General features: G+C 56.1%; 2 protein-coding genes across 2 annotated transcripts; both read right to left on the bottom strand.

The window, feature by feature from the left end:
• Positions 1-980: 980 nt before the first annotated feature.
• Adra2b (adrenoceptor alpha 2B) lies at positions 981-4597 on the bottom strand. The gene has a single exon (XM_027919821.2). It carries the CDS (start codon positions 4166-4168, stop codon positions 2810-2812), a length of 1359 nt encoding a protein of 452 aa, XP_027775622.2. The 5' UTR covers positions 4169-4597; the 3' UTR covers positions 981-2809.
• Positions 4598-11496: 6899 nt separating this feature from the next.
• Positions 11497-23547, bottom strand: Astl (astacin like metalloendopeptidase). Its single transcript, XM_027919813.2, has 9 exons — positions 23502-23547; positions 22733-22858; positions 21066-21127; positions 19693-19786; positions 19219-19336; positions 18421-18602; positions 16782-16863; positions 16540-16694; positions 11497-11909 (listed from the first exon to the last, which is right to left on the bottom strand). Exons 1-9 carry the CDS (start codon positions 23545-23547, stop codon positions 11497-11499), a joined length of 1278 nt encoding a protein of 425 aa, XP_027775614.2.
• Between the last annotated feature and the right edge of the window lie 661 nt (positions 23548-24208).

Raw genomic sequence — 24208 nt, 5'->3', positions numbered from 1 at the left:
CTCACAGAGCCAGACCAGTCCAGTTGGGGCCCTGAGGCTGCCCTCCCTAAGGCCTAAGGACTGACTCTTACTCCCACTCACGGGACAGCATGAGGACCTCATACGTCCATCAGGGAATGACCTCAGCAGGCCTTCCAGCTCCGAAGGCTGGGGCTGAGTCTTAGCAGGGGACAGCGGAAGGGAAGCAGCTCCATTCCCCGCTCCTACCCCTTGCTGCAGAGAGCGGCTTAATGCCATTCCGCAAAAAATGGCCTTCCTGGCCAGGCGCCGAGGCACACACCTGTCTTCCCAGCGGCTCTGGAGGCTGAGGCAGGAGGATGGCGAGTTCAAAGCCAGCCTCAGCAACTTAGCGAGGCCCTAAGTAACTCAGCAAGACCCTGTCTCTATAAAGGGCTGGGGAGGGGCTGGGGCTGGGGCTCAGTGGTAGAGCACCTGCCCAGCATGTGTGAGGCACTGGGTTCAGTCCTCAGCACTCCACATAAATAAATTTTAAAAAGGTCCATCAACAACGGAAAAAAAAAAAAGGCTGTGTAAGCGTCTTTGGGTTCAGTCCCCAGGGGAGTGGATGGCCTTCCTCTCTCCCACCCTCTGTTCCTCCTAACCATGTGGGTGGTGTCCAACCACCATATCTGGGCCCTGACCAGCTTGGGGCTGTCTCTCAAACCCTATCACTCATCTAGCCAACTCCACACTTCCTACCTTGCCTCTTGGTGGACTCCTGCTCCTCGCCCAGGACCCAACCCACAGGCCTCCTCTTCCAGGGAGCCTCCTTTCTCCTTTCTCTCCCTTCCAGGCAGCCACAGTCACCCCATTGCTTGTGATGATGAGGAAGGCTGCTGACAGGCAGGTGTTGGGGAGGGGGCGGGGGAGGAGAGGACGGTGGCCCTGGAAGAGAGCCCCAGCTCATTGGGCTAACACCTGGAGTGTGACGTCCCTGGGACAATGATGACACTGCTTGCTTATTACAAAATATCCTTTATTGATAAAATAGCTCAGACTTTTTAAAAATGCCTGCATGTCACAAGAGGGCCACAGGCCACATTACCAGGGGTCCCATGCAGCACACAAAAGATGGGCCAGCAGATGGTCACATGTCAATCCCTCCCCTGGGTCCAGCCCACCAGCCACACCCCAAGCCAATGTCCTGGCCTCACAGCTGCAACTGGCCCAAGATCAAGCTCGGATCTTTTTGGTCCCCGCCATTCTCCCCCAAAAACCTCTTCGGCACCTTCCGGATCTGGCAGGTTCATCAGAGTGCCAACAACCTGTGCCACTCAGCCCACCCCAACCCCCACACTGGCAGGCCACACGCCAAGCAGCCCTTGGGGAAGACGGGGCACTGCGCTTTAGAGACTGTTCTGGGTACCAGGATCTCGGGTGGAGGAGAGGACCAAGAGGGACAGGCCCTCAGCCCAGGGTAGTGTCGTTGCCCGGTTCTCCATCAATAAGGCATGGGGTGAGTTACGCGCCACAGGAACCCAGCTGGAGGTCAGAAACCTGTGCACGCACGGCAGCTTGGGGCTCCCCCAGCGGTCCTCAGGGCCTCGCTGCCTGCTCCGGCCTCTGCACCCACTGGGGGCTCTGCCTCCCTCCTTGGGCTCTCAGCTCAGACTCCTTCCATGATGTGGGTATTTTTAGCCATCTTTGGGGGGAAATTTTCCTGTTTGATGACAAAAGACTTATTCCCTCCTGGGGTGGGAGCCAAGCCATGCAAATCCTCTTGGTGTTGCAGGTGACACATCAAGAAGCTGTCACCGGCATAATAACTCAAACCTTTGTGGGCACAAGAACACGTTCTCAAAGAAATCCTGTGACTTCAAATAGCAGTACTGTGAGCTGCTCTCTGCTTCCAGTTTGGGGTAGGAATTCACACACCCCAGGGACAGAACAAAAGTCTACAGGAACTCGGGTGGCGGTAAGCACAGAGAAAAGGGGCTTTTACATCACCGGATAATCACATTTGACGGTTCTCTAGCATGTTCCCCGTGGAGCACAGAGCTTTCTGCAAAGCCTTTCATCTCCGGCAGCAAGTGGGCGGCGAGTTATTGTCACCCTGCGTTTTGCAGGGGTGAGTGCCAGTGATCGGGGATCTCCCATGAGGCAGAGGCCAGGCCTCCAAGCCTCCCTACAGAGGCATCCACGTGCCTACCTGCCTCCCAGAGGAGGGTCGGGTGGGGAAGCCAAAGCATGGTTCTGGCCTTTAAAGGAGCCACAGATCCAAAACCAGAGGCAAGGGGGAGAGATGGGCCCAGAGAATGCCATCCCATAACCCCATCCCAGCACCAGGGAGGACCATGGTGCCCATGTGGGCGAACAGACTTCACTTCTTCATCAGCCTCAGCAGCAGGCCCTCCTGGGGGAAGTGGAAGGTGGACTTCCTGCTCTTTGGAGGGATCGGGGGATCAGGGGGTACGAAAGAAACAAAAACACCCCAAGTGAATGACCTGCCAAGGCACTCAGGGTTTCAAGAAAGGGAAGCCCATCCATCAGCCTGCAGGGGCCTGGCCCAGAGGTGCTCTATTCTGACCTGGTCTCTGTTACATTCAGGAAGGTCCAAGCTGCATCCATCTGCCTGTGCCTGGGCAGGGGATGGAGAAGAGGTCCCCCCAGCAAAGCCAGCCAGGGGATGCTTCAGATGGACCCTGTCAACAGCATCTCTGCCCCTCCCCCTCCCCTCCAAGGGGACTCCTAGGATGAAACCTGTAGGAACTGCGCAGGGACCAGAGAGCCCCAGGGAGACAGCCACATAAAGCAGGACAAGAGACAGGGTGGCGCTGGCACCAACCCCACACGGGCGGTGGCAGGCAGCTCACCAGGCTGTCTGGGTCCACTGGCGGCAAAGGATCCTTCGGAAGGCACGACGAAAGTCCTGGTTGAAGATGGTGTAAATGACAGGGTTCAGGGAGCTGTTACAGTAGCCAATCCAGAAGAAGAACTGGAAGAGGCCATGGGGCACCTTGCAGTGCTGTGGGCAGATGGCACCCAGGCTGTAGCTGAAGAAGAAGGGGAACCAGCAGAGCACAAAGACCCCAATGACCACGGCCAGTACGAAAGTGAACCGCTTCTCTCGGGTCAGCTGCGCCCGCCGTCGCCACCACTGCCCACCCACAGCACCCGCACCCCTGCCCAGGAGCACCTGTCCACGTAGGGTGGCCAGCACCCGGGAACCCTGTGGCTTCTGCAAGGGGGGACTGCAAACGGAGGCAGAAGATGCTGGCGCTGACTGAGGGCCACACTCTTCCTCCTCTTCCTCCTCTTCAGCGTCCTCCTCTGGAGATGCCCCACAAAGGTCCCTCTTCTGGCTCTGATCTGCCTTGGGGAGGGCAGTCCAGCTGGGGGGCAAGGCCCTGCTCCCAGGCTCTTCAGGGGCCTCTCCTTCCTCTTTCTCCCCAGTGGGCTTGGGGTGTCCATTGGCCTCTCCAGTAGAAGACAGAGGAGAGGCCAGGGTTGGCACCTTGGCCGAGGCTGAAGTGCCCCCAGGGACAGGACGGGACTGTTTCGCCTCACTAGGGCCTGGCCCACCTTTGGCCCCCGGCCCTCTGCGGTGGCTGCGTTTGGCAATCAGGTAGATGCGTAGGTAGACAAGGATCATGATGAGGCAGGGTGCAAAGAAAGAGCCGATGCTGGAGGCTAAGATGTACCAGGCCTCTTGGTTGAGCTTGCACTGGGGGCGCCCGTGGGGCTGGGGGCCCTGGTCGCCCTTGTAGATGAGGGGCGGCAGCGAGATGACGGCTGCGATGAGCCACACCGTGAGGATAATGCACTTGATGCGGCGCGGTGTGCGCTTCGAGTTGTACTCCAGCGCGCGGCTCACCGCCCAGTAGCGGTCCAGGCTGATGGCGCACAAGTGCACGATGGACGAGGTACAGAAGAGCACGTCGAGCGCCAGGTACACCTCGCACCATGTGCGCCGAAAGTACCAGTAGCCCAGCAGCTCGTTGGCCAGCGAGAAAGGGATGATGAGCGTGGCCACGAGGATGTCAGCGGCAGCCAGCGACACCAAGAACAGGTTTTGCGGTGCGCGAAGCGAGCGGCTGGTCAACACGGCCAGGATGACCAGCGCGTTGCCGAAGATGGTGAAGAGGATGAGGAAGGTGATGGCTGCCGCGATGGCAGCTGTAGCCTGCACAGAGTAGGGCTCCTGGTGGTCCATGGTGGGGCCGGACATGGCCAGTGGCACCGCTGCCCGCCAGGCGGACGCACGGCGGGACAGAGCAGCACCCCGGCTCGGTTAGGCGAAGGGCTGGTCCCCCCGGCGATGCTGAAGGCGCTGGAGCCCCATGGCCCGGACGAACGGTGCCTAGGAGGTCCGGGGACACGCGGGGCCAGCCACCGCCCTCCTACATCCTCTTCCACCAGCGCCCAGCGTCCCTGCCGTCTGCCCCAGAGAAGTTTTTCCAAGTTGTCCCGCGGTCGTCCCCGTCCCGCCCGAGACTGCAGGAAAGTAGCGCTGTCGCACCGCAGGGTGGCCGGATGCACCGGCGGGCGCGGAGCCTAGAAGACCCGACTGGGTGTGCTCGGCGGTCCTGGGAGGAGACGCAGAGCGAGGAGCTCGCTCCGCTGCCCGCTCTCGCCCGGAGCCGCGCCTGCAGGCACCCGCCGCGGCAGGGGAGTGGGGAGGAGGGCGGGAGCCGCGGGAGGAGGAGGAGACTGGAGGCGGGAGCGGGAGGTGGGGCGGGGCGCGCGGGCGGAGGAGCGTGGTTGGAAGATGCGCTTTGCAGGCGCGCTGCCTCCCCGCACCCTGGCCTCCGCCTGGCGCCCCTACCCCTTTTCCTCTCGGCCGCCACGCGGAGGGAGGTCAGAGGGGCCCAGCGTCTGGGACCTTGGGGACTCTGGGAAGGATGAGTGCCGAAGAGGAAGGGTCGGTACCTGCGGGGACCCGGGAGGCCGAGCTGCTCGTCAGCGGGCACTGAGAAGGAGACTGCGAGGCTGGGACCCGAGCAGCCAGATCAAGGGCGAGGGTGCGAGCTGGTCTCCCCTCCTGTCGCCCAGTCAGCCCAAAGGAGAGCGTGGGGGAGTGTTGGGGCGCTGGAGCATAACTAACCACACCCTAGCCATGAGGCAACCCAGCGGAGAGCGGGTGGGAGCGGGGAGACTGTCCCGAATCCCTCGCTCCACCCTGACTGGACTCCAGGGACCTGCAGAGTCTGAGGCGAGCGTCTCCGGGTTGCGAGCGCCCCCTGCTGCCGCCCGCGTGCTGGGACAGTCCGCGCTCCTGGAGGCGCTGAAAAGGCCCAGCCCAAGTGGGAAGCGGCTCTTCAGCCTGGGGTTTACGATTTCAGTTTTCCTGTTGCTGCTTCACTTTGCTCCATTGCGGGCAAAGGTGGTAAGAAGGAAACTGGCGTGGACTCGAAGCAGCAGCTGAGACAGGCTAAGGTTTGCATGGGGTCATGACGATCGCCAGCATTTTGACCAATGGGAAGAGGAGGTCGCTGCCCTGGTGCACAGCGGGGAGATCCAGTGCCCAGGAGGGATGAGGTCTTTTTCTGGCAGTTCAGAAAAAGCCGGTCTCAGGGGCAGCGATGAAGGGAGGAGCTTCCCTGCTCCCCCACCCCGTACCCTTGGGGTGGCGGTGGACAGAGGAGTGGGTGAGAAGAAATTGCACACTAAGCCCCCGCCCCATGCCCGCCCTTAAAGAGCTGTTGAGCCACTCTCTGGCTCAGGTACCCTCCTCCCCCGGCATTGTCCCTGCAACACCAGCACCAGCCTGGGCAGCTCGGAGCACTTGCTTTTTTGTGGCCCCGGAAGCCATAAACCCGGGCTGGACATAGTGATGTGCAGCTCATGGCCCTGCAGAGCATCGTCTGTGTGGGTAGGCATCAATCCATCTCTGAAAGTGGGGTCTCCCCCAAGCCCCCAACATGAGCCAGCCTACCCACCAGAGCTCCACCCCCGGCCTGCCCACTTCCATGGAAACAAGATGTGTGGCCTCTGGGTGCCCACACAGTCTTGCCCCTACCCAGGCTCAGACAGGGAGCAGCCCAGACCAGTCACTTGGCCACGTGCTGCCAGAAGGTTTCTCCTTGATCTCCTGCTGACCCACCCTCCTGCCCTGCTACCCTGCTGACTGTGCTGCTGCCTTGCCCCTGCCCACTCCAGGTCTCACCAGAGAGGTTTAGGGATGGATTTCCCACTGTACGGACCTGGGAGGGCCTGCACCCACCTTCACCAGTGATGGAGATACCCCAGTCATCCCTTCACTGAGGAAGGGTGAAGGTGGCGGTGGGGGACTGGGAACAGCCACTAAAGCAATTTCCTGCCTGTCCCCATTGCTCCTGCAGAATCTGGGCACCCTCAAGGAGTACCTTTTCACCACCCCCAACATGCACACCTGGGCCTTCCTTGAAGGGGCAACTCCAGTTCTACCAAGTGCCAGGCCATGCTGGGCACCCTTGTTGGGCACCAGCCCAGGTGGGCATAGCCCGGAGGAGAGTCTGCAGATAGGCAGAACTGGGAGATGCTCACCTGAAGCTGGAAGGGTGCCCCAGGCTCTGTGAGCTCTGTTGCTCACCTCCTCCCAACCCCCCAACGAGGGCTGTGTTGGGGACCTCCAACTGTTCAAGATGGTGGGTGCTACTGCTAAGGCTGCTCCCGCCTATGGCTTTCCATCTCCCCCGTACAACAGGGCTGCAGGTGCCCCAGCAAGTCTTCCACTCTTCCCAAACTGGATCTGACTTCCACTGTCATCCTGTTCCACCAGCAGAGGCAGAGTTCAGCATCTACATGGGGAAGGGAACAATCAGGACCCTGCTTCACCAGCTGCTGTTGCCCGTTTGTTCTGAGACCCCTCCTGATGTGCTCTTCCAGGTTGACTCACCTGTCACCACCCTCCCAGGCAGAGGAAGGGCCCCTTGTCTCCAGGTTTCTTGATGCCATGCACACAACACCTCTTTCACATGAGCACATCGTATCTAGACAGGGTGCCACGGGGTCACTGCCTCTGCCCCTCCATTAGAGCAAATGTCACTTCCCTGTCCTCACATCTGGCCCAAGGTTGTTGGGTGGTGCGGGACAGTGGCAGCAGGTATGATATACATGGGCGCTGACAGATCGTGCCCAAGGGATGGTGCCCAAGGGATGTCCTTGGAGAGAGAAGCCCTAGGGAAAAGGTGACCTAGCATATAAGCAATTGCACTTTTTTCAAAGGATGATAAGACAGTTGTCCCTGCCCTGGCTGACACAGCCTACAGAGACGCCGGGCATCTTAGGTGAAAGCCCTGGAGTTACTTCTTCTCCAGGCCTGAGAGGCGAGGTGGTGGCCCAGATCTCTCAGGGTGCCCCAGCGGCTCCCAGGACTGACCCCCGTGGGGCTGCACACCCTGCTTCCCCAGAGGCCCCAATCTCTCCAGTCCCTGGGACCCTCTTCCCAGAAGGCCCTGCGTGACCTTCCCCTTCCCAGCCCCTAGAGTCATCCTCTCCCTGTCATTAGTCACCTGGCGAAACCCCAGCCCCCTCCGTCCGACCTCAGTCATCCTCCCGCATCCTGCTGTTGACCAGCATCTGCTTTTTCCGGAGTGAAACACACGGCATCGACCGGCTTGGCTTGGAATACACCACCAGTGTCTCCGGACTCCCCCAGGACGCTGCCCGCCCCCTCTAACCTCCCAGCCTCTCCCCACCCCCAAGGCATGCACAACCCCGCTCCCTGCACCCACCTGCCCTGAGCTCAGACTCTTGCCTCTGTTAGAGGGGCAGGTCCTTTGGGGCCTCAGTCGCCCCCTCTCCTCTGTCACTGCCTCCCGTTCACAGGCCGGTCCTCCCGCCCCTGTGCCTCCAGGCTCGGTCCCTGATCCTCCTGCTCTCTCCAGAGCCCCCAGGGAGAAGCCCCTGCAGCTGGCCCTGCACATCCACTCCCGCTGGGTCACCACAGGCCAGGCCTGTCTCTGGCTTCTCTTGGTTTCTCAGCAGGACAGGATGCAGGGGACCACTCCCTTTTCTTGGAACACTCAGGGTTTTTTGGGTTTTTTTGTTTGTTTGTTCTTTCTAGATATACATGACAGTGTGTGTTTTGACATATGGAGTATAACTTATCCTAATTAGGATCCCATTCCTGTGGTTGTGCATGATGTGCAGTTACACTGGTCACGTATTCACAGATGCACATGGCATAGTGATGTCCAGTTCATTCTACTGTCTTTCCTAGTCCTGTTCCCCTCCCTTCCCTTCATTCCCCTTAGTCTAATCAACTGAACTTCTATTTTTCCCTCCCAACTCCCTGACTGTGAGTTAGTATCCACCTATCAGAGAGAACATTCAGCCTTTGTTTTTGTTTTTTGTGTTGTTTTTTTTTTTTTTTTTTTTTTTCGGGGGGACTAGCTTATTTCACTTAGCATGATATTCTCCAGATCCATCCATTACTGCAAAAATCAGAAAGATCTTCTTTATGGCTAATATTCCATTGTGTATATGTACCACATTTTCTTTTTCCATCTGTTGAAGGGCATCTTGGTTGGTTCTATAGTTTTGCTACTGTGAATTGGGCTGCTATAAACACAGATGTGCCTGCATCACTATAGTATGCTGACTTTAAGTCCCTTGGGTATATGCTGAGGAGTGGAACCCTGGGTCAAATAGTGGCTCCATTTCTAGTTTTCTGGGAATTCTCATGGTTCTACGTCTTCCTCAGAGCCCACTGCTTCTCAGCTCCCTCTCAGTGGTTCTGGGAATGACATTCCCATCTCCCCACGAGGGACATTTGGCAACGCCTGGAGATGCCTTTGACTGTCCCAACTCCCTGGCTCAGGGAGGTGACCACTGGCTTCCAGCCCGTAGAAGCCAAAGACGTAGCTAAACATCCCAGGGTATAGTGGACAGCCCCACAACAGGAACCTCGGGTGGTTTGTCTAGCCCCATGACTCCGTGACTCCCATTTGCTGGAGGCTGACCACACTGTAGCCTGCTCTCCTGCCTGGCCTCCACCCCAGCCTGCCCGCTGGGCCCACCTGCTCCCCACCCATCCAGTGAGGTCTTGCAGCCGACTCAGACCTAAGCATAGTCGCTTCCCCATCCCTGCCCTCCCTATGGCTCACAGGGCTGTGGCACTGCTGTCCCCGCAGGCTCACGCCCTCACCCACTGCACACAGCTGCAAGTGCTTCTGCCTCCACCCCCAAACCCTCCAGCGCACGGCTTCTGTCCATCTCTGCAGCCCACGTCACTTATTTGCATGACTGCAGTGGCCAACTGCTCTGCTGCCCAACTGGTTTCCAAGGAGCATCTAGAAGGACTTTGAAACCTCCTGCAGTACCCCCTGCTGCTCTGGGAATAAAACCCTCCCCAGCTCCACCTGACCTGTCCTGTTCGCTCTCTGCCCCTTTAGTTCAGGTAATGGCTGAAATGTCACATCCTCAGAGGGCCCTTCCTGACCAACAACCTAAAGGAGGGCTCCTCCCCTGTCACTTGTCAAGAGCAGAAGCCTTGCTTGCCAGATTATTCCCCCAGCCCTCTCTTCACCACTGATGAGCTTCCTGAGAATATTAACACTTCCTTGTTAACATGGAACCCACAAGAGCCTGCCTGGCCCCTAACACTCAGTGTTTGCTGAATGAGTGAATGGACTGATGAGTCCACTAGCTCCATGGCTGGGGATCGTGGGAGGGGAAGCTGGCTCCTGGGCTTGGTTAACCCCCCAGGGCCTCTCATCACCCAGGACTGGGCCCAGAGCTGGCCGGGGCTCTGCAGTGGCAGGTGGCTTCCCGGAGGAGGGCATAACGGCAGCTTTTCCATGACTACCTCCAAAGAGGGAGGCCTCCAGCCTCCCCAGCCCCATCTTTGGAGAATCCAGATGGAGATCAAGAGCCCCTTCCTACGGGGTCTCCCACCAGGCAGCCTGAGAGCTAGAGCCGGGGGCGGGGGCTGGACATGGTACAAAGCACACCAACTCCTCTGAACCAGCGGCTCCCAGAGTCCAGCCCCGTCCAGGGGCCTGGCGCGGCCACTCAGAGGCTAATAGGTCCCCAGGCAGTCACACTTATTTCTGATCGCTGGGGTGCTACCGCACTGCCTGTATCCTAGGGTGGCCCAGGGCCTCTGCCTGGGGTCTCCTAGGGTGCTGCCACCTTCTAGGAGCACCCATTCTGATATCAACACTGACCCCTCACCCCAAGTCCAGAGACCTGAAAAGGGGCACCCCCCCCCCGCAGGGACCTTTCCCTGAAGCTAATGCCCAAGACTGGGCCCTTGTTCCATTTTAGGGAACTCTAGACTGAAACCCCCAAGATAGACTGGGGACAGAGGCTGCAAAGGTCCATGAGCATGGCCCTATGTCCCCAGGTACAGTCTCAGCACTGACCACTCCAGGAGTCTGGCCACATCCAAGTTCTCCCCAGAACTGGAGGCCAAGCCTCATCCTCCAGCTGCTTCCTCTGTGTGCCTCCCTGAGCAGGTCCACAGCCTTCGGAAGATTTTCCTCCTCTGGAAAGTGGGTCAACCCCACCACCGTCCCTCCCAGGGCAGCCAGGAGGGTTGACGGTTCCCACACACGTGGGGTGATCAGCACAGCATGGCTTATGCAGCAAGCACCCAACTTTATTTCTGTTTTCCCCCCAAATAGCTGAGGGTCCCAATATCACTGGCTCCTGCTCCGCTCCCACCCCAACACGGGGCTTCTTCGACCCGACAGGCTCTAGAACCGCACCCCTGGGGACTGGGGGCTCCTGGCCCAGACCCACCCACTGGCACACAAGACTTTCTCTGCTCCCGACTCAGACCTCCCAGGGAAGGCCCCGAGCTTGGGGAGGAGAGGGAAGCATGGCTGGGGGTCAAGCAGCCCATGGCCACCAGGGCCTCCTCAGGGCGAGGCTCCCTGGAAACCGTGATCTGGGTGATAAGCATCCAGTCCCCTCGGGTCTGGGTTCTAGCTGGGGTTCCCACTGGGTGGCCCTGGTGGGGCCTCACCTCTTCCTGGTCTTCCCACAGGTGGTGCCCCAAGGCCACCGTCCTCCTGCCCTGCAGGGGAGAGAACTGGGCTCTCGGAGCTTCCTGGAGAGCAGAGCTGGAGACCAGAGGCTCAGCCTCTGGACATCAGCGACGGGAGGCTGTTCCAGGGGCAGAGCCAGAGGACTCCCCGCTGAGGCCTGACCAAGGCAGAGGGAGGGCAGCACCATCTAACCATGACGGGGGGGTGGTGGGGGGGGTGCTGGGGCTCAGCTACAGGAGGCTCCCAGGGGCCTTCAGGGCTGGAACTTCCTCACCCCTCCCAGGATCCTGGCCCTGGAGAATGTCACCTCCCATTCTCTGCATCCTCCAGGGCTAGAGCAAAAGTCGAGGGCAAGCAGAGCTAGGCCTGCCTTCCCCCATGACAGAACCTGAGGGTCACTCTGTCCCTAGGCCCTTGGGGAACACAATGGAGAGAGGACAGAGGGACTGGCCTGGCCTCAGAGAGAGTGGCCAGGTGGGAGGATAGAAGACAGGGATGCTGCCCAGAGGGACAGAAGGTTGGTGAATCCGTTCTTCCAGGCAGAACCTGTGCTCCCCATTTGGGGACAGAGGCCACAAGCTCAATCTCTGGACATTCCTCTGAAGGGACTTCTGGGGACATAGTCCCCTGGCAGAGCTGGGCTCCCCAGAGCAGGCGCTGGCTGGTCTCTGGCCTCTGGGAGTGGGTGTACGGTGGCCTCTGGGGCCAGCCAGGGCTGCTCTAGAGCAATGCCAGGCACTCCTGCTGCGGGGCCTGGGGAAGCAGCCAGAGTCTGAGGGGGTCTCGCCAAGGCCTCCACACGGAGCTGCCTCCAGGCAGGGAGCTGCCCACTGTGTGGGCTCTCCACAGACCCGGCAGCTACACGCTGTCCTCCAGGCCTCAGGCCGTGGGTATCAGGGCTCCTGGGTCCCACCAACAGTGCCTCCAGAAGTCTTTGCAGGTGTGGCCTGGAGTCGGGGGTAGGACTCCGACCATCGATGTCCTCCTGGAACCCTGCAGAGGAGGGACAGGAGGTCAGGCCCAAGAGTCAGAGCGAGAAAGTAGATGTTCAGCTGCAAAGAGCCAGAGCCGGCTCCAGCATGCTCCAGGGTGCCCAGGTCAGCTCACAGGGGCGATGACCAGCCAGTCCTGCTGAGCCGCTGCCCGATACCCTCAAGACCCACTCCTGCAGTCCCAGTAACCAGGACATCAGAGCCACCCCTCCCTCCCCCCACTGTCCCTGAAATTGCCACCAGGAGACCCCACTGTTCAGATCCATGACCTCCCCATTGTGCCCCAGGACGGCCTGACCATTAGCCCACCTGAACTATCACTAGAGCCTTCACCTTCCAGGCCCTTCCTTGGGCTGCTCCGTACAACCACCCCTGACCTCTTCCATCTGAAGGCGCCTCTAGAGCCATTATTATAGCCATGGCCAAGCCCCAGGAGGACACCAGGAGGACATGGCCGAGTGCCCTCAGGTCCTCCTTGACCCACTCCAGCCACTCACTGCTGTGTGAAGCTCTTCCCTACTTTAGGCCCTAGTGATGTGGCCTGTCCCTAGGCTCCTCTCCACCCTGTCACTCCTGCCCACACAAAGGCTCCCAGTCAGCCCTCCCTGCCGTCCGCAGCAATGGCTGATCACACACACCAGCCACCCCTCCCGCCCAGTCCCATCGTCCTCACAGCCCACACTGTCCCTCTGGACCTGGCCCAGCATCCGAATCCACTACCACCTCCTAGGCCTCCACTCCACGGCAGCCCGCTACATCCAGACCTCAAATGTCACAGGGCCTCGGCCCCCCAAGTCCACCAGGGGATCCTGTCTTTCTCTGCAGCCTCCGCACTTCCAGACCCCTCCCCTCCCCTGGCTCGATCTTGCTGAGGACATCTCTCCTCCTCTCTCCTCCGTCACACAGCCAAACCCCAGGCCTGGAGGTGGGGCAGCCTCCCGTCTCCGGCACCAGCCTCTGACCTGCCACAGGTCTCTACCAGGTTTTGACTCCTCTTTAGTCAGCCACTGGGTGCCTCTTCCTTCTCGTCCCTCCCCTCATCCCCTCAGCTGGAAGCCTCACCTTGCTGTCCAACGGGACCCTCTGATTCCTCATCTCCAGGTCCCCATGAGGGCCCAGGTCCTCGCCTGTCTTCCTTTCCATTAAGTACAGGGACACTCCTTAGCTCCCACCAAGGACAGCGCCTCTGAACATTCTGGATGATCTTCCCTCTTCCTCCTGAATCCACCCTGTCTCCTTCTCCAGTGAGTCATCGTCTCAACACCCAAACATGCCCACGCGGCCACCATCTTGATAAAACTTCCCCTGGCAAGGCCTTCCAGCACCTCCCAATCTCTGCTCCTCATGAAAGTCTAACCTCTAGAATCACCTACAAAGCCCTTTTTGTTATTTTGAGGGGTGTTGAGGGTTGAACTTAGGGCCTCATGCATGCTAGACAACTGAGCTACATCCCTAGGCCTGTGTTCTTTAATTTTTTTAAAAGAAAGTTATGTAATATTTGATACTGTGAAATGTTATGTAGGGGGAAATAATCTAAGAAATGGTGCTGCAACATCTAGATAACTACATGAAGGATTAAGGATGGACCCCTTCCTCACACCATACACAACCCAAAAGGATCACAGACCTCAATGTAAGACCTAAAACTAATGCTCTCAGAAAAAAACAGGCATAAATCTTCACAGCCCTGGGCTAGGCCAAACCTTAGACATGACACCAAGAGCACGGTGATGAAAAAGTTGATAAGCTGGACCTCAAAGTTAAGTCTTAGTGTTCAAAGATCACCATTTAGAAAGCGAAATCAATGTGGCTGGGTACAGAGACACACACACGTAATCCCAGTGACTCAGGAGGCTGAGACAGGAGGATGTGAATTCCAAACCAGCCTCAGCAACTTATCAAAGCCCTGTCTCTAAATAAAATATAAAAAAGGGCTGAGGCTATGTTTCAGTGGTAAACACCCTGGGTTCAATCCCTGGTACCAAAAAAAAAGAAAGAAAAAGACCTACCCGTAGAATTTGGGAAAACATTTTCAAATGATAAAAACTGATAAGACACATGTATCCAGAATATACATTTTTTAAAAAAAAACTTAGAATTCATCCAAGAAAAGACAACCCAACTGAAAAATAGGGAAAACTCTGGATAGAAATTTCTACCCCCAAAAAAAGATATACAAATGACAAATACATAAATACATTCAACATCATTAATCAGAGAAATGCAAATCAGAACACAATGAGATACTTTCACCCCCATTAGGATGGTTATATTGAAAGACCACAATTGTTGGCAAGGATGTGAAAAACTGATTCTCTCTTGGATTGCTGGTGGGAATGATAAATGGTGCAGTTGCTTTGAAAACCAGTTAGCAATTCAGTATAGAGTCAGCATAGGGCCCAGCAATTCAGTCCCTAAGTACATATCAAAAAGAAATAGACATAAGTTCACAAAAAATCTTGCATGTGAATGGCCACAGAAGTACTATCCATAGTAGACAAAAAGTAGAAACCCAAATGTTCATCAAGTGATCACTGAATCAGTAAAATGAGAATGTCACTCAGCAATGAAAAGGAATGGTAAATGCTACAACATGGTGCTCCCTAAACATTATGCTAAGGAAAATGAGCCAGACAGAGGGAGTGATGTACACCCCCATTGGTAGGGTGTAAACATTACCTGTGGTTCCACATCCTGACCAGAATCTGGTATTATTGAGGTTTTAGACTTCTGCCAATTCAGGGAGGGGAAATGGTATTGTGTCTTCATTTGCACTTTCTCAGTTACTAATGAGGCTGAGAATTGTATTTTTTCCCCCTTATTTGATTTCTTCCAAGATGTCTGTTAAACATCTTGTCCATTTTTCTATTTGTTGGTTTGTCTTTTTCTTATTATAGTTCTTTGTGCATTCTGTATACAACCACTTATGTGTTGCTCAGAATCTCTTCCAGTTTGTAATCTGTGTATTTGCTTTATTCAATGGTGTCTCTTGATAAATAGCAGTTATTATGGTTAATGTAGTTGAGATTATGAATCCTCCTAGTTTTAGGGGTAGGATTGTCTATCTTATTTAAGAAATCCTTCCATATCCCACAGGGAAGACATCTTCCTAGGTTTTCTTCTAGAAGTTTTTTTCCTCTCCATTTACATGGAAGTCTTTCTTGTACATAAAGAAATCAATTCCTAACTCATATCATGTACAAATTTCATTAGGTAGAAACCTAGTTGTCCCAGAACCATCTAATGACCAATATGTTATTTCCCTTGTGATCATCAATGCCCCTTATGGAGGTCCCACTTGAGTCAAAGCCATTTCTGAACTTTCCATTCTGTTCCATGGGCAATTGTCAATCAATTGTCAATCAATCCTTGATCTCCATTTAAAGATACTTTATATACTATATATTTTATAACACATTTGGAAGCATATATATATCTATGTTTTGTATACTTTAGATACTTCATAAACTATGACAACATGTGCTAAGGCAAATTCCTCTGCTTATTTTTCTTCAGGACTGTCTTGACTATTACTGGCCTTTCATATTTCTATATAAATTTTAGAATCACCCTGTCAATATCATCAAAACTTGTTGGAATTCTGAATGGGAATTTATTGAGTCTATAGAGCTACTTGAAGAAATGTGAATTTTTGAAACATTTTCTTGGGCTGGGGATGTAGCTCAGTACCAGAGTTCTTTCTTGGCATGTGAAAGCCCTGGGTTCAATTCCCAGGAACACCAAAAAAAAAAAAAAATAGTCTGCTTATCAATAACTGATACATACCTAAATTTGGGGGGCGGTTGTTTGTTTTGGTACTGGGGACTGAACCTGGGGTTACTCTACCACTGAGCTACATTCCCAGCCTTTTTTATCTTGAGATAGGGTCTTGCTAAATTGCTTAGGTTGACCTTCTAAGTTGCTGAGGTTGACCTCAAACTTGCAACATTCCCACCTCAGTCTCCCAAGTTGCTGGGATTACAAATGTGCACCATCAAACCAGTTTCTATGTATTTAAGTATTCTTAAAATAAGTGTTTTCCTCCATTAGAAGTTTTATATAGCTTGTGACACTTTTATTCCTCAGGGCCTTGTTTTTATTAGTAGTATCAATGCTATCTTTCTCAAAAGTTATATTTTCTGAGGGTAAATAGAAGTATAATTGATTCTGATGTAATGATTACATTTACCTTTTAAAATTACCATAGTCACCAATGTAGATTTTTCTGTTTTTAATATAATTAGGATTAGTGACAATTTTTATTTCCCTTGTAGTCCTCAAACTTCTTTTTCTTGCCATATTGCAATGGCTAAGACCGCCACTACAATGTTTAGTAGATGGCACAATAGTAGGAAATTTTGTCTTGGTCCTAGTTTAATGTTTTAACATTAAAGATGATTTTGCTCCAGGTTTTTGGTAGACTGCATTTCTTCTATTTCCAGTTGCTAAAAGGTTTTAGTCACAAGTGAGTGTAAACTTTTCCAAATGCTTTCCCTACATCAATCGTGGTAGTCCCCTCGTCACCTCATCTTCTCCCCTCTGCAACCTCATCTTCTACCACTTTACCCTCCCTGACCCCACTTCAGGACCAGAGCCTTTTCCAGCCCAAGTCACCCTCCCGTGTCACTCACCTCTCCCGTGGGACTTGGGGACACTTGGGCTGCAGTCATAGAGCCTGCGGACTCGTGTGATATCCGAGGCACTGAGGTTCCATCGCTGGCCAATGTGGACACTGGGGGCCCAGAGTGGTGTGATGGTAGGCTGCCCACGCCGGCTGAAGGCAAGCCTGGAACCCCAGGATGGGGCAAAGCCGAGTCACACTGGGGCTGGGAGGACAGGGCAGGGGAAGGAAGTACAGAAGAGGGCTGCTCACCTCCCGTAGTGCAGCACTGACGAGTAGTCATAGGGCGCCAGCATGTTGCTGCTCCGAGATTTGATGAAGTTGATTTCAAAGCCTTATTTAAAAAAAAAATGCAATCTGGAGATGTATAAAAAGAACCAGTGGCAGGCACTGACAACCCACTTAGCTGTGGTTTCAGACCTTCAGCTTAAGTGTGTAATTTCCTGCACTGGTTCTGGCCTTCTGTACCCCTTCCTGCTCACCCCCAGCCCTGGAAGGGATCCAAATCCATACCAGGTGATGCAGAAGCAAGGGACATGTGGCTGTCCAGGGACATGCACCTACCAGTTCTCCCTACCTCTCCTTCTCAAAGTCACCTTGTATGGGTCGAATCTTTGCAGACCCCCTGCTTCTATGAAGTCACATGCTGTTCAGTGTCCTGGATGCCCTGCTCCATCTACTCCTTGACCCAGCGTTAAAGCTCTGCTATCCCACCCACGTGTGGTCATGAAGCCCCCACCCCAGCAGCAGCTGCACCTTGACCTCTGCCTCAGGTCACACACCCCTCACACCTGATGGGCAAGTGCTCTACTGCTGAGCTACGCCCAGCCCCTCTATTTTTATGAATATGTTCACATACATCTACACATTTTCCCCAAGGTCACCTGAGCCACAAACCTTTTAAAGCTTTCTATAATTTTGTTTTTTAGAATCCCTGCAGTTTAACTCCAGAGCCAAAAGGAAGACATTAAATGAAAAACAACAACAAACCTAAGTGGGAGATGTTTCTGACTTTGATCTGCTATTGGTTTCTATTTTATGGTCATGACCGGAACCTTGTCTTAACAGCCTTTTGAAATGTGGCGTTTCTCAGGGCAAATGTTCACGAGTATCCCAGGAGAACGTGAAGGATGTGGTCTCAGATTGCTGGGTACAGAGTCATCCGTCACTGCCACCCCCCTCCGGTGTCACTCAATCCTGGTCCCTTTGTAAGGTGTTACCCATGTGCTCCTGTCTTGGACCTCAGGTACCTTCCCCAAGCCAACACCACAGCCCCAGGGGAGCTCCCACTTCTGGTCAGAGCCCTCTGCCTTCAGGAAGCCCCCCCGACTCCTCCTGTAACCCCTTGGTACCTTCTCACATCAGTCAGTTGACCTTCATCCTACCTCCAGAATCAGGCCACCAAGCCACAAGAGCAGGGATCCCCCATCCCTGGAACCAGATGCGCAGTACGCGGCTGCTGCTCACGGGCAGAGCTGGGGCCCACTCCAACACCGGCCTCGTTGGTCCCCTGGGCTCCTGATGTACCTCCCCGTCAACGCCCACCTGCAGCGCTGCCCTGGGCCCCCTCAGCTGGCACATGCACCCTGCTATCTCCCAGCTCCCCTCAATTCACCCAGATGCCATGCTCAGGTGACTGACGGTGCCAGGGAGGAGATGAAAAAGATGGTGACACTCCTGCTCAGGCATGATTAGGGGGCAAGCGAAGGCTCAGAGCCCAAGGCAAAGGCAGCTGGACGACTCCTCAGGAAGCGGGAACCCCATAGGGTCGGGCAGGTGGTGGGGAGACGGACAACCTCCCCCACGGGAGGTGGACAATGCCCTGGCCTGAGCTGCTGCCCTCCCCCGCCGCCTCCCGGCACCCCAGACCTCCAGGCCCAGCCTGCCTTACCCGGCAGGATCTCGTTCCAGTTGATGCGGATGTAGTTATCCCGGTCGGCCCGTGAGTGTTCATGCCAGAAGCCCAGCACGTGCATGAGCTCATGCAGGACGATCCCCCGGCCCCTCCGGAGACAGGCGGGCCCCAGGGACACCACCTGCATCCCTCCGCTGCGCCCCACGCCCGAGAAGCACCTGCAAGACCAGAGAGCTGGCAGCCAGGCCCTCCCTCACACCCAGGCCCAGGACAGATGAGCAGATGGTCCCCTTCCTGGACTAGCCCCAGGTTTGTTGTCCCACTCCAGGTCCCTTGACTGCCTGGCCTTCTGTGAAACGGACACAATGAAGTCTCCTTAGCAGCCCAGCTGCCAGTAAGAGATGGGCACTGATGTCATCATGGAGAACAGAGGCTGCACCCAGAGCCAGTGGACCCGAGTCCAAGCTTCCACATGCACCAAGGCCTGGTGAGCTAGAATGCAGGGTATCCTACCACCCCCATCTCAGAGGCTCAGAAGATAGGGGACCCGTCCACCTGGATGCCCACAGCACGTGTACCCCCGAGAAAGACCCCGAGACCTGCCCAGACTCACACCAGAGCCTCTAGCAGATGCGGGCTCTGCAGACAAGGGCCCAGCACCCACCCTGTCACCAGCTTCAGCCCTGTGGGCCCAGCACCCCTGGGGCAAACCCCTGGGGTGCACAGGGGGGGTCTGAGCCCAGGAAGAGGAACCTGGAAACAGGCTGTCAACCCCAAGCAGGTCCTACTGGGCTCACAAAAGAAAGCCGAGAGTCGCAACCCTAGAGCACTCACCCCGACATGGGGATGATGGAGATGAAGTCTCTCTGGCCCTGGTAGGTGACAAACCTGATGCAGGTGACACGTTCAAACTCCTCCAGCGCCTCCAGGATGACCTGGCGGCTGGGCTCATCTGGGGGAGACACGGCTTGGCTGAAGCCCCAGCTGAGGTCCAGAGCCCTCCAGCCTTGTGAAGCCCACATGGGGGCTGGAGTGGTGCTTCCGGCTCACTCCCCCCCCAAAGCTGTCAGACAGCAGCATCAGGGAAGAAGGCGGAGCTCCAGACAGACCCTAGCTGTATGACCATGTGGCCCCTCTCCATCTCTCCCGGCTCAGGAGACCCTGGGGACAAAAGGACCCTCATGGAAGGGCCCTTTGGGGAGGAGAGAGGATGTGGCCACCCAAGGAAAGGGGGGGAAGCCCAGACAGGAGCCTGGCGCACGAGGAAGGGGCTGGGCCAGCAAGGGGCACTACACCCCACCTACTCACCATACTTGCTGGAGAGCAGGAAGGGGACCTCCACAGCACCGCTGGCACTCTTGGGCCACTTGTTGCTGGTCACTGACAATAGTCGAAAGGGACTCTGAGGAGAGAGGACATCTCAGAGATGTCTAGGAACACAGGCCACCCAAGTTTTGTGCCCCAAGGGTAACTGACCCCAGGCCACCAGAACCCTAAAGATGTGACAGGTGGGTCATGGTGTGTGGATAGAGAGGCCATTGGAAGAGGGACAGAAGCACAGGAAGTGAATGGGCCAGCCATGTGGATTTTTTTTTTAAGGTATTGAACCTGAGGCGCTTTACCACTGAGCCGCATACCCAGTCCTTTTTATTTTTTGAGACAGGGTCTTGCCAAGTTGCTGAGACTGGCCTTGAACTTGCCATCCTCCTGCCTCAGCCTCCTTAGCTGCTGAGATGACAGGTGCCACCACCACACCTGGCTCTAGCCATGTGAATTGTAATGCTCAACACCCAACCCTCGGTCCAGGATGTCACAGAACTTGTAACTCATTCTATTAAGTAGATAAAAAGAAGATTGGTGCCTGAGATTGGCCAGGTGTCCCAGGGCTGTGAGCTCCAGCCAGCAGCCCCACCCTAGCACCCCAACAGAGCACTCCACCCTCAGAGCAGCCCTGACTATGGAAAGCAGATGGGGACAGGGACATTCAGGGTAATGCCAAGGCCATACCCTGGCCCTTGACGTTCCCTCGTTTTCCCACCAACCAGAACTCTTACAAGTGTAGGCTCCACAACTCCCAGCAGTCCTGCCCCAAAGGCCAAAGGGGGCTGCTTGATTTTGCTTGGGGTGGAGTGGGGTCACATGACCAGCTCCCTGTCCCTGGGCTTCACGTAGCCATGCTGGCCTCTGGCACAGACAACCAAGTGGGCTTGCTTCCCACCCCACACTGCCCCACTCAGGAGCCTCCTGCTGAGTGGCTTAGAATACAGTGTTGCTCTCCTGAGCACTGTCCCCTCTCCCCCAGCAGGCCAGCCCAGTTCCCCCAACCTCTTCCCTTCTCACTTGTCCCCTCGTCCTGGCTGCCCCTCACCCGGGTCACCATGGCCACCCAGCTCCCCCCACCCCAGCCTCTCAGCCTGTGCCCCCGTCTCCTCCAGGGCTTCCCGAGTACCCCCACACACACACCCTGAGCAGGGTACTGAGCAGGGCCCGAGGGCTCCAACCTCCTCCAGGAAGCCCTCTTGGGCTGAGGCTAGTGCCACTTCAGCCGTCACCCTCCCTTGGTTCAGGCTGCTTGTTCCCCATAGAACAGTCACCCTGACCTTGGCAAAAAGAAGTGTCTATCCAAGTATGAGAAACAAAGATGTCAAGCCCCCTGGACACCTCGGGGTGGACACACTCACCGGCCGGATGATGTCCCCCTCCACCAGGAAGCTGCTGTCTGGGGTCTCCTCCGGGATGAGCCCTGGGAGGGAGAGAGAAGGAAGTGTGTTGGCCCAGGCTGATCGGGACAGGCTCCGGCAGAGGCCTCCTTCAGCTTTGGAGCCAGAGTATCTCCAAGTGCTGAGACTGTGTGACCTCAGGCAGGTCACACGGCCCCTGTGAGTCCCAGTCTCCAGTCACACGTGATACCTCTTAGCCTGAGACATCCATCCCCTGCTCAAACACAACCCACAGCTCCCACAGTCCTGCGGTCCAGACCCAACGCCAGGTCCTTTGCTGTTAAGAGGTGGCCTCCCAGGTGGTCCCCCCTCCTGCCCAAGTCCCTCTCCTGAGGACCTGCTCCTCGTCTCCTGCTCACTTCTTCTTCCATCTGACCCCTATCCACTTGTCACACTCAGGTCCCCAGGTGACAGGAGAGGGAAATCCCGCTCACACCACCATGGAGTGGGGACAAGTGCCAGCTCCCACCCGCCCCTCCCCACCTCAGCCGTCTCTGTTCCTCCTCTTTCTGGAAGCCATGGCGGCTTCTACAAGTGACCTAAGGGGGGAGCCATCTCCAGGGGACCACGAGGGAAGCAGGAAAGGGCGGAGAAGAACACAGGTGGCCTGGTCCCACGGCAGCGCTGGGCCACAGACGGCACCCCGGCCTTGTCCCTTTGGCCAATGTTATGCTCAGGAAACAGGGACAGCTGGGCGGCTCCGGCGGCCATCACTTACAGGTGCTGTCAGTAAGGGGCGCTGGCCAGGGCGTGGGCAGCCATTAGCGAGGTGGCAGGTTCTCAGCTGTAGGAGCCACCAGCTCAGAGTTCTCTCCACAGCCTCTGATAGTCAACGCCAAGAAAGACGCTTGGCGATGGTACCTCCAGACCACCCATGGTGACCCGAGCAGGAAAAGGTGCCAGGGCTCCTAGTTGGCTCCAAGATGGCGCCCACAGCCATCAGACACCCACCCACCCCAGGGACAGATCATCTGTGCCTCCCCAATGCTTCACCCCCGACAGCTGTGACATGGGAACTCCCGTCTTCTTTTGTACCAGTTTTGTCCCAGGCTGCCTGTGTGCACTCAGTTTCAGCAGAGATCTCCAAATGGGGGGTACTGAGCCTCGGTACCCCTAGCCTGTCCCTCACGGGGTGCTTGAGGCATTTTCCAACATGTGCTGATGATAAAGCTCAGCGCCCAGGTCAGAGAGCCCAGTAACCTATACTTCCCTCAGGCCAATTTTTTAAAAGGCCTGTGGTGCTTACAACCCATTAGAAAAGACACAGGAAAAGTCCATGTAAGAATTTGCCTTGAGCCAGGGGCAGTGGCACCCGCCTGTAATCCCAGCAGCTCAGGAGGCTGAGGCAGGAGGATCTCAAGTTCAAAGTCAGTCTCAGCAATTTAGCAAGGCCTGAAGCAATTCAGTGAGACCCTGTCTCTAAATAAATTAAAAAGGGCTGGGGATGTGGCTCAGTGATTGGGTACCCCTGGGTTCATTCCTCAGTACCAAAAAAGTACCAGAACCTCTACCCACTTAGAGCCCACTCAGCCAGATTCTGCCTCTCGGCTCTTTCTGAAGATCCAAGTGTTTTTACATCACATGAACAATGTCATGCCCCTCCAGGCCAGAGAGGACAATGTCCTTACCTTGGTTAATCGCAGGGATGTCCTTGTCCCAGGACACCTGGGTCCCTTCAGAGGTGAGGCCTTCTGGGACCCCGGTGTCACAGGCTCCTGGACATCTGGAGGCTAAGGATGCTCCAAGGATCCAACCTGGTCCAGTTGAAGGGATGCAAATACTTAGCTGCCCAGAGTGCCCCATGAGTGAGGCAGAAGGGGTGACACGGGGTGACTATGGGGTGCCAAACTCTAAGACCCAGCCCTTCATGAAGGATAGACCCCTTGTAGGAGTTGAGTATCACCTGGCCTCCCCACTCAGCCCCAATGGTGACAAGGCCTAGCCAACTTCAAGGAGGGAGGTCCCTTCCAGGACCAACACTTGGCTTAAAAATGCATGAGCTGCTATGTGGCAGAAGATGGCGGCAGGAGTGGGGCAGAACCGGGGCTCAGCTGCTAAGGACAGCGGCAGGGGCAGGGCTAGCCTCAGACCTGCTCTTCGGCTCCTTTTGTCAGCCCAGGCTTTTGGAAAATGGGCTCAGCATGGGTGACTCTTGCCCTGGCCAGGCTAGAGGGGGGACCCCCACCCCAAAACAAGTAGGTCTGTCTGCTGCCAGGTAGGGCCTCTGCTCCCAAGGCTTTCAGGAGGTCCCCACCACAGCCCCTAGGGGCTGACTTCCAGGAACACCCTGAAAGGTGCCATTAAGCTCAGTTAAGATCTCTGCAGCCGCCCTTACCCGGCCTCCCCATGGAGCCCTACAGGCTGGGTCCGTCAGGAGGTGGCAGGCAGCCAGCTTACCTGGCAAGGCCAGCAGAGCCAGCCCCCAAAGCCAGAGGCCTGCCATGCTCCTGGTGGTGGGTTCCTGCAGCCCCCCCAGGCACAAGGACTAACCCTCATGGGATGAAACAGCCTGCTGGCAGGTCTTGGCCCACCGCCCCCATTAAATAGCTTTTCCAGCTCCCACCTGCAGCCCCTCCTCCATCTAAGGCCCCGCCTAGGCACCTCCAGCTGCAGCCCCTCCAACTACAGCCACCTTCACCTGTGGCCCTCCCAATAGCTTCCCCCTGCAGCCCCTCCCACTCCTACCTGTGGCCCCCACCACCAGCCCAGGCCTGAGCCTCTGGACCCTGGCCCAAGGCCTGATGGCTGAAGGGGATGAAGAGGCCTGGACATAGACTTGGTGGACTTGGGAGAGTGGCTCCCCAGAGATCCTCTGCCGCCAGCAGAGGGCAGAGAAATGCTGTGGGAAGGAGCTCCCTCGGGCACAGTGGAGGATCCAGTGCTGGAAGGTCCTCCTCCTGCAGCTCCCGGGCCCCTTTCCTGTCCCACCCTGGGCTCAGACATGGAAAAGCCACCTGAGTCCCCAAGGTACCCCAGTGTATCTGTGGATGGAGGGAAAGGCCTCAGAGGCCTTATAAGTTTTGTTTTGTTGTTTTTTTAATCACGTAGAAAAGTGCACAATTCTAAGTGCGGGCTCTATGGACCAGCACACACCAAACACCACA

Source organism: Marmota flaviventris, chromosome 14 (genome assembly GCF_047511675.1).
Source record: "Marmota flaviventris isolate mMarFla1 chromosome 14, mMarFla1.hap1, whole genome shotgun sequence".
In the NCBI taxonomy this organism is placed as follows: domain Eukaryota; kingdom Metazoa; phylum Chordata; class Mammalia; order Rodentia; family Sciuridae; genus Marmota; species Marmota flaviventris.
This window is presented reverse-complemented; position numbering and strand designations above follow the sequence as displayed.

Bases quoted from the DNA above. Each gene is read 5' to 3' on its own strand.
- Adra2b (XM_027919821.2), bottom strand. From the start codon at position 4,168: ATGTCCGGCCCCACCATGGACCACCAGGAGCCCTACTCTGTGCAGGCT.
- Astl (XM_027919813.2), bottom strand. From the start codon at position 23,547: ATGGCAGGCCTCTGGCTTTGGGGGCTGGCTCTGCTGGCCTTGCCAG. The intron at 16,864-18,420 runs GTAAGGCAGGCT...TTTTTAAATAAG, and splicing joins CTGGAACGAGATCCTGCCGG to GCTTTGAAATCAACTTCATC. The intron at 16,695-16,781 runs GTGAGCAGCCCT...CTGGGGTTCCAG, and splicing joins TCAGTGCTGCACTACGGGAG to GCTTGCCTTCAGCCGGCGTG.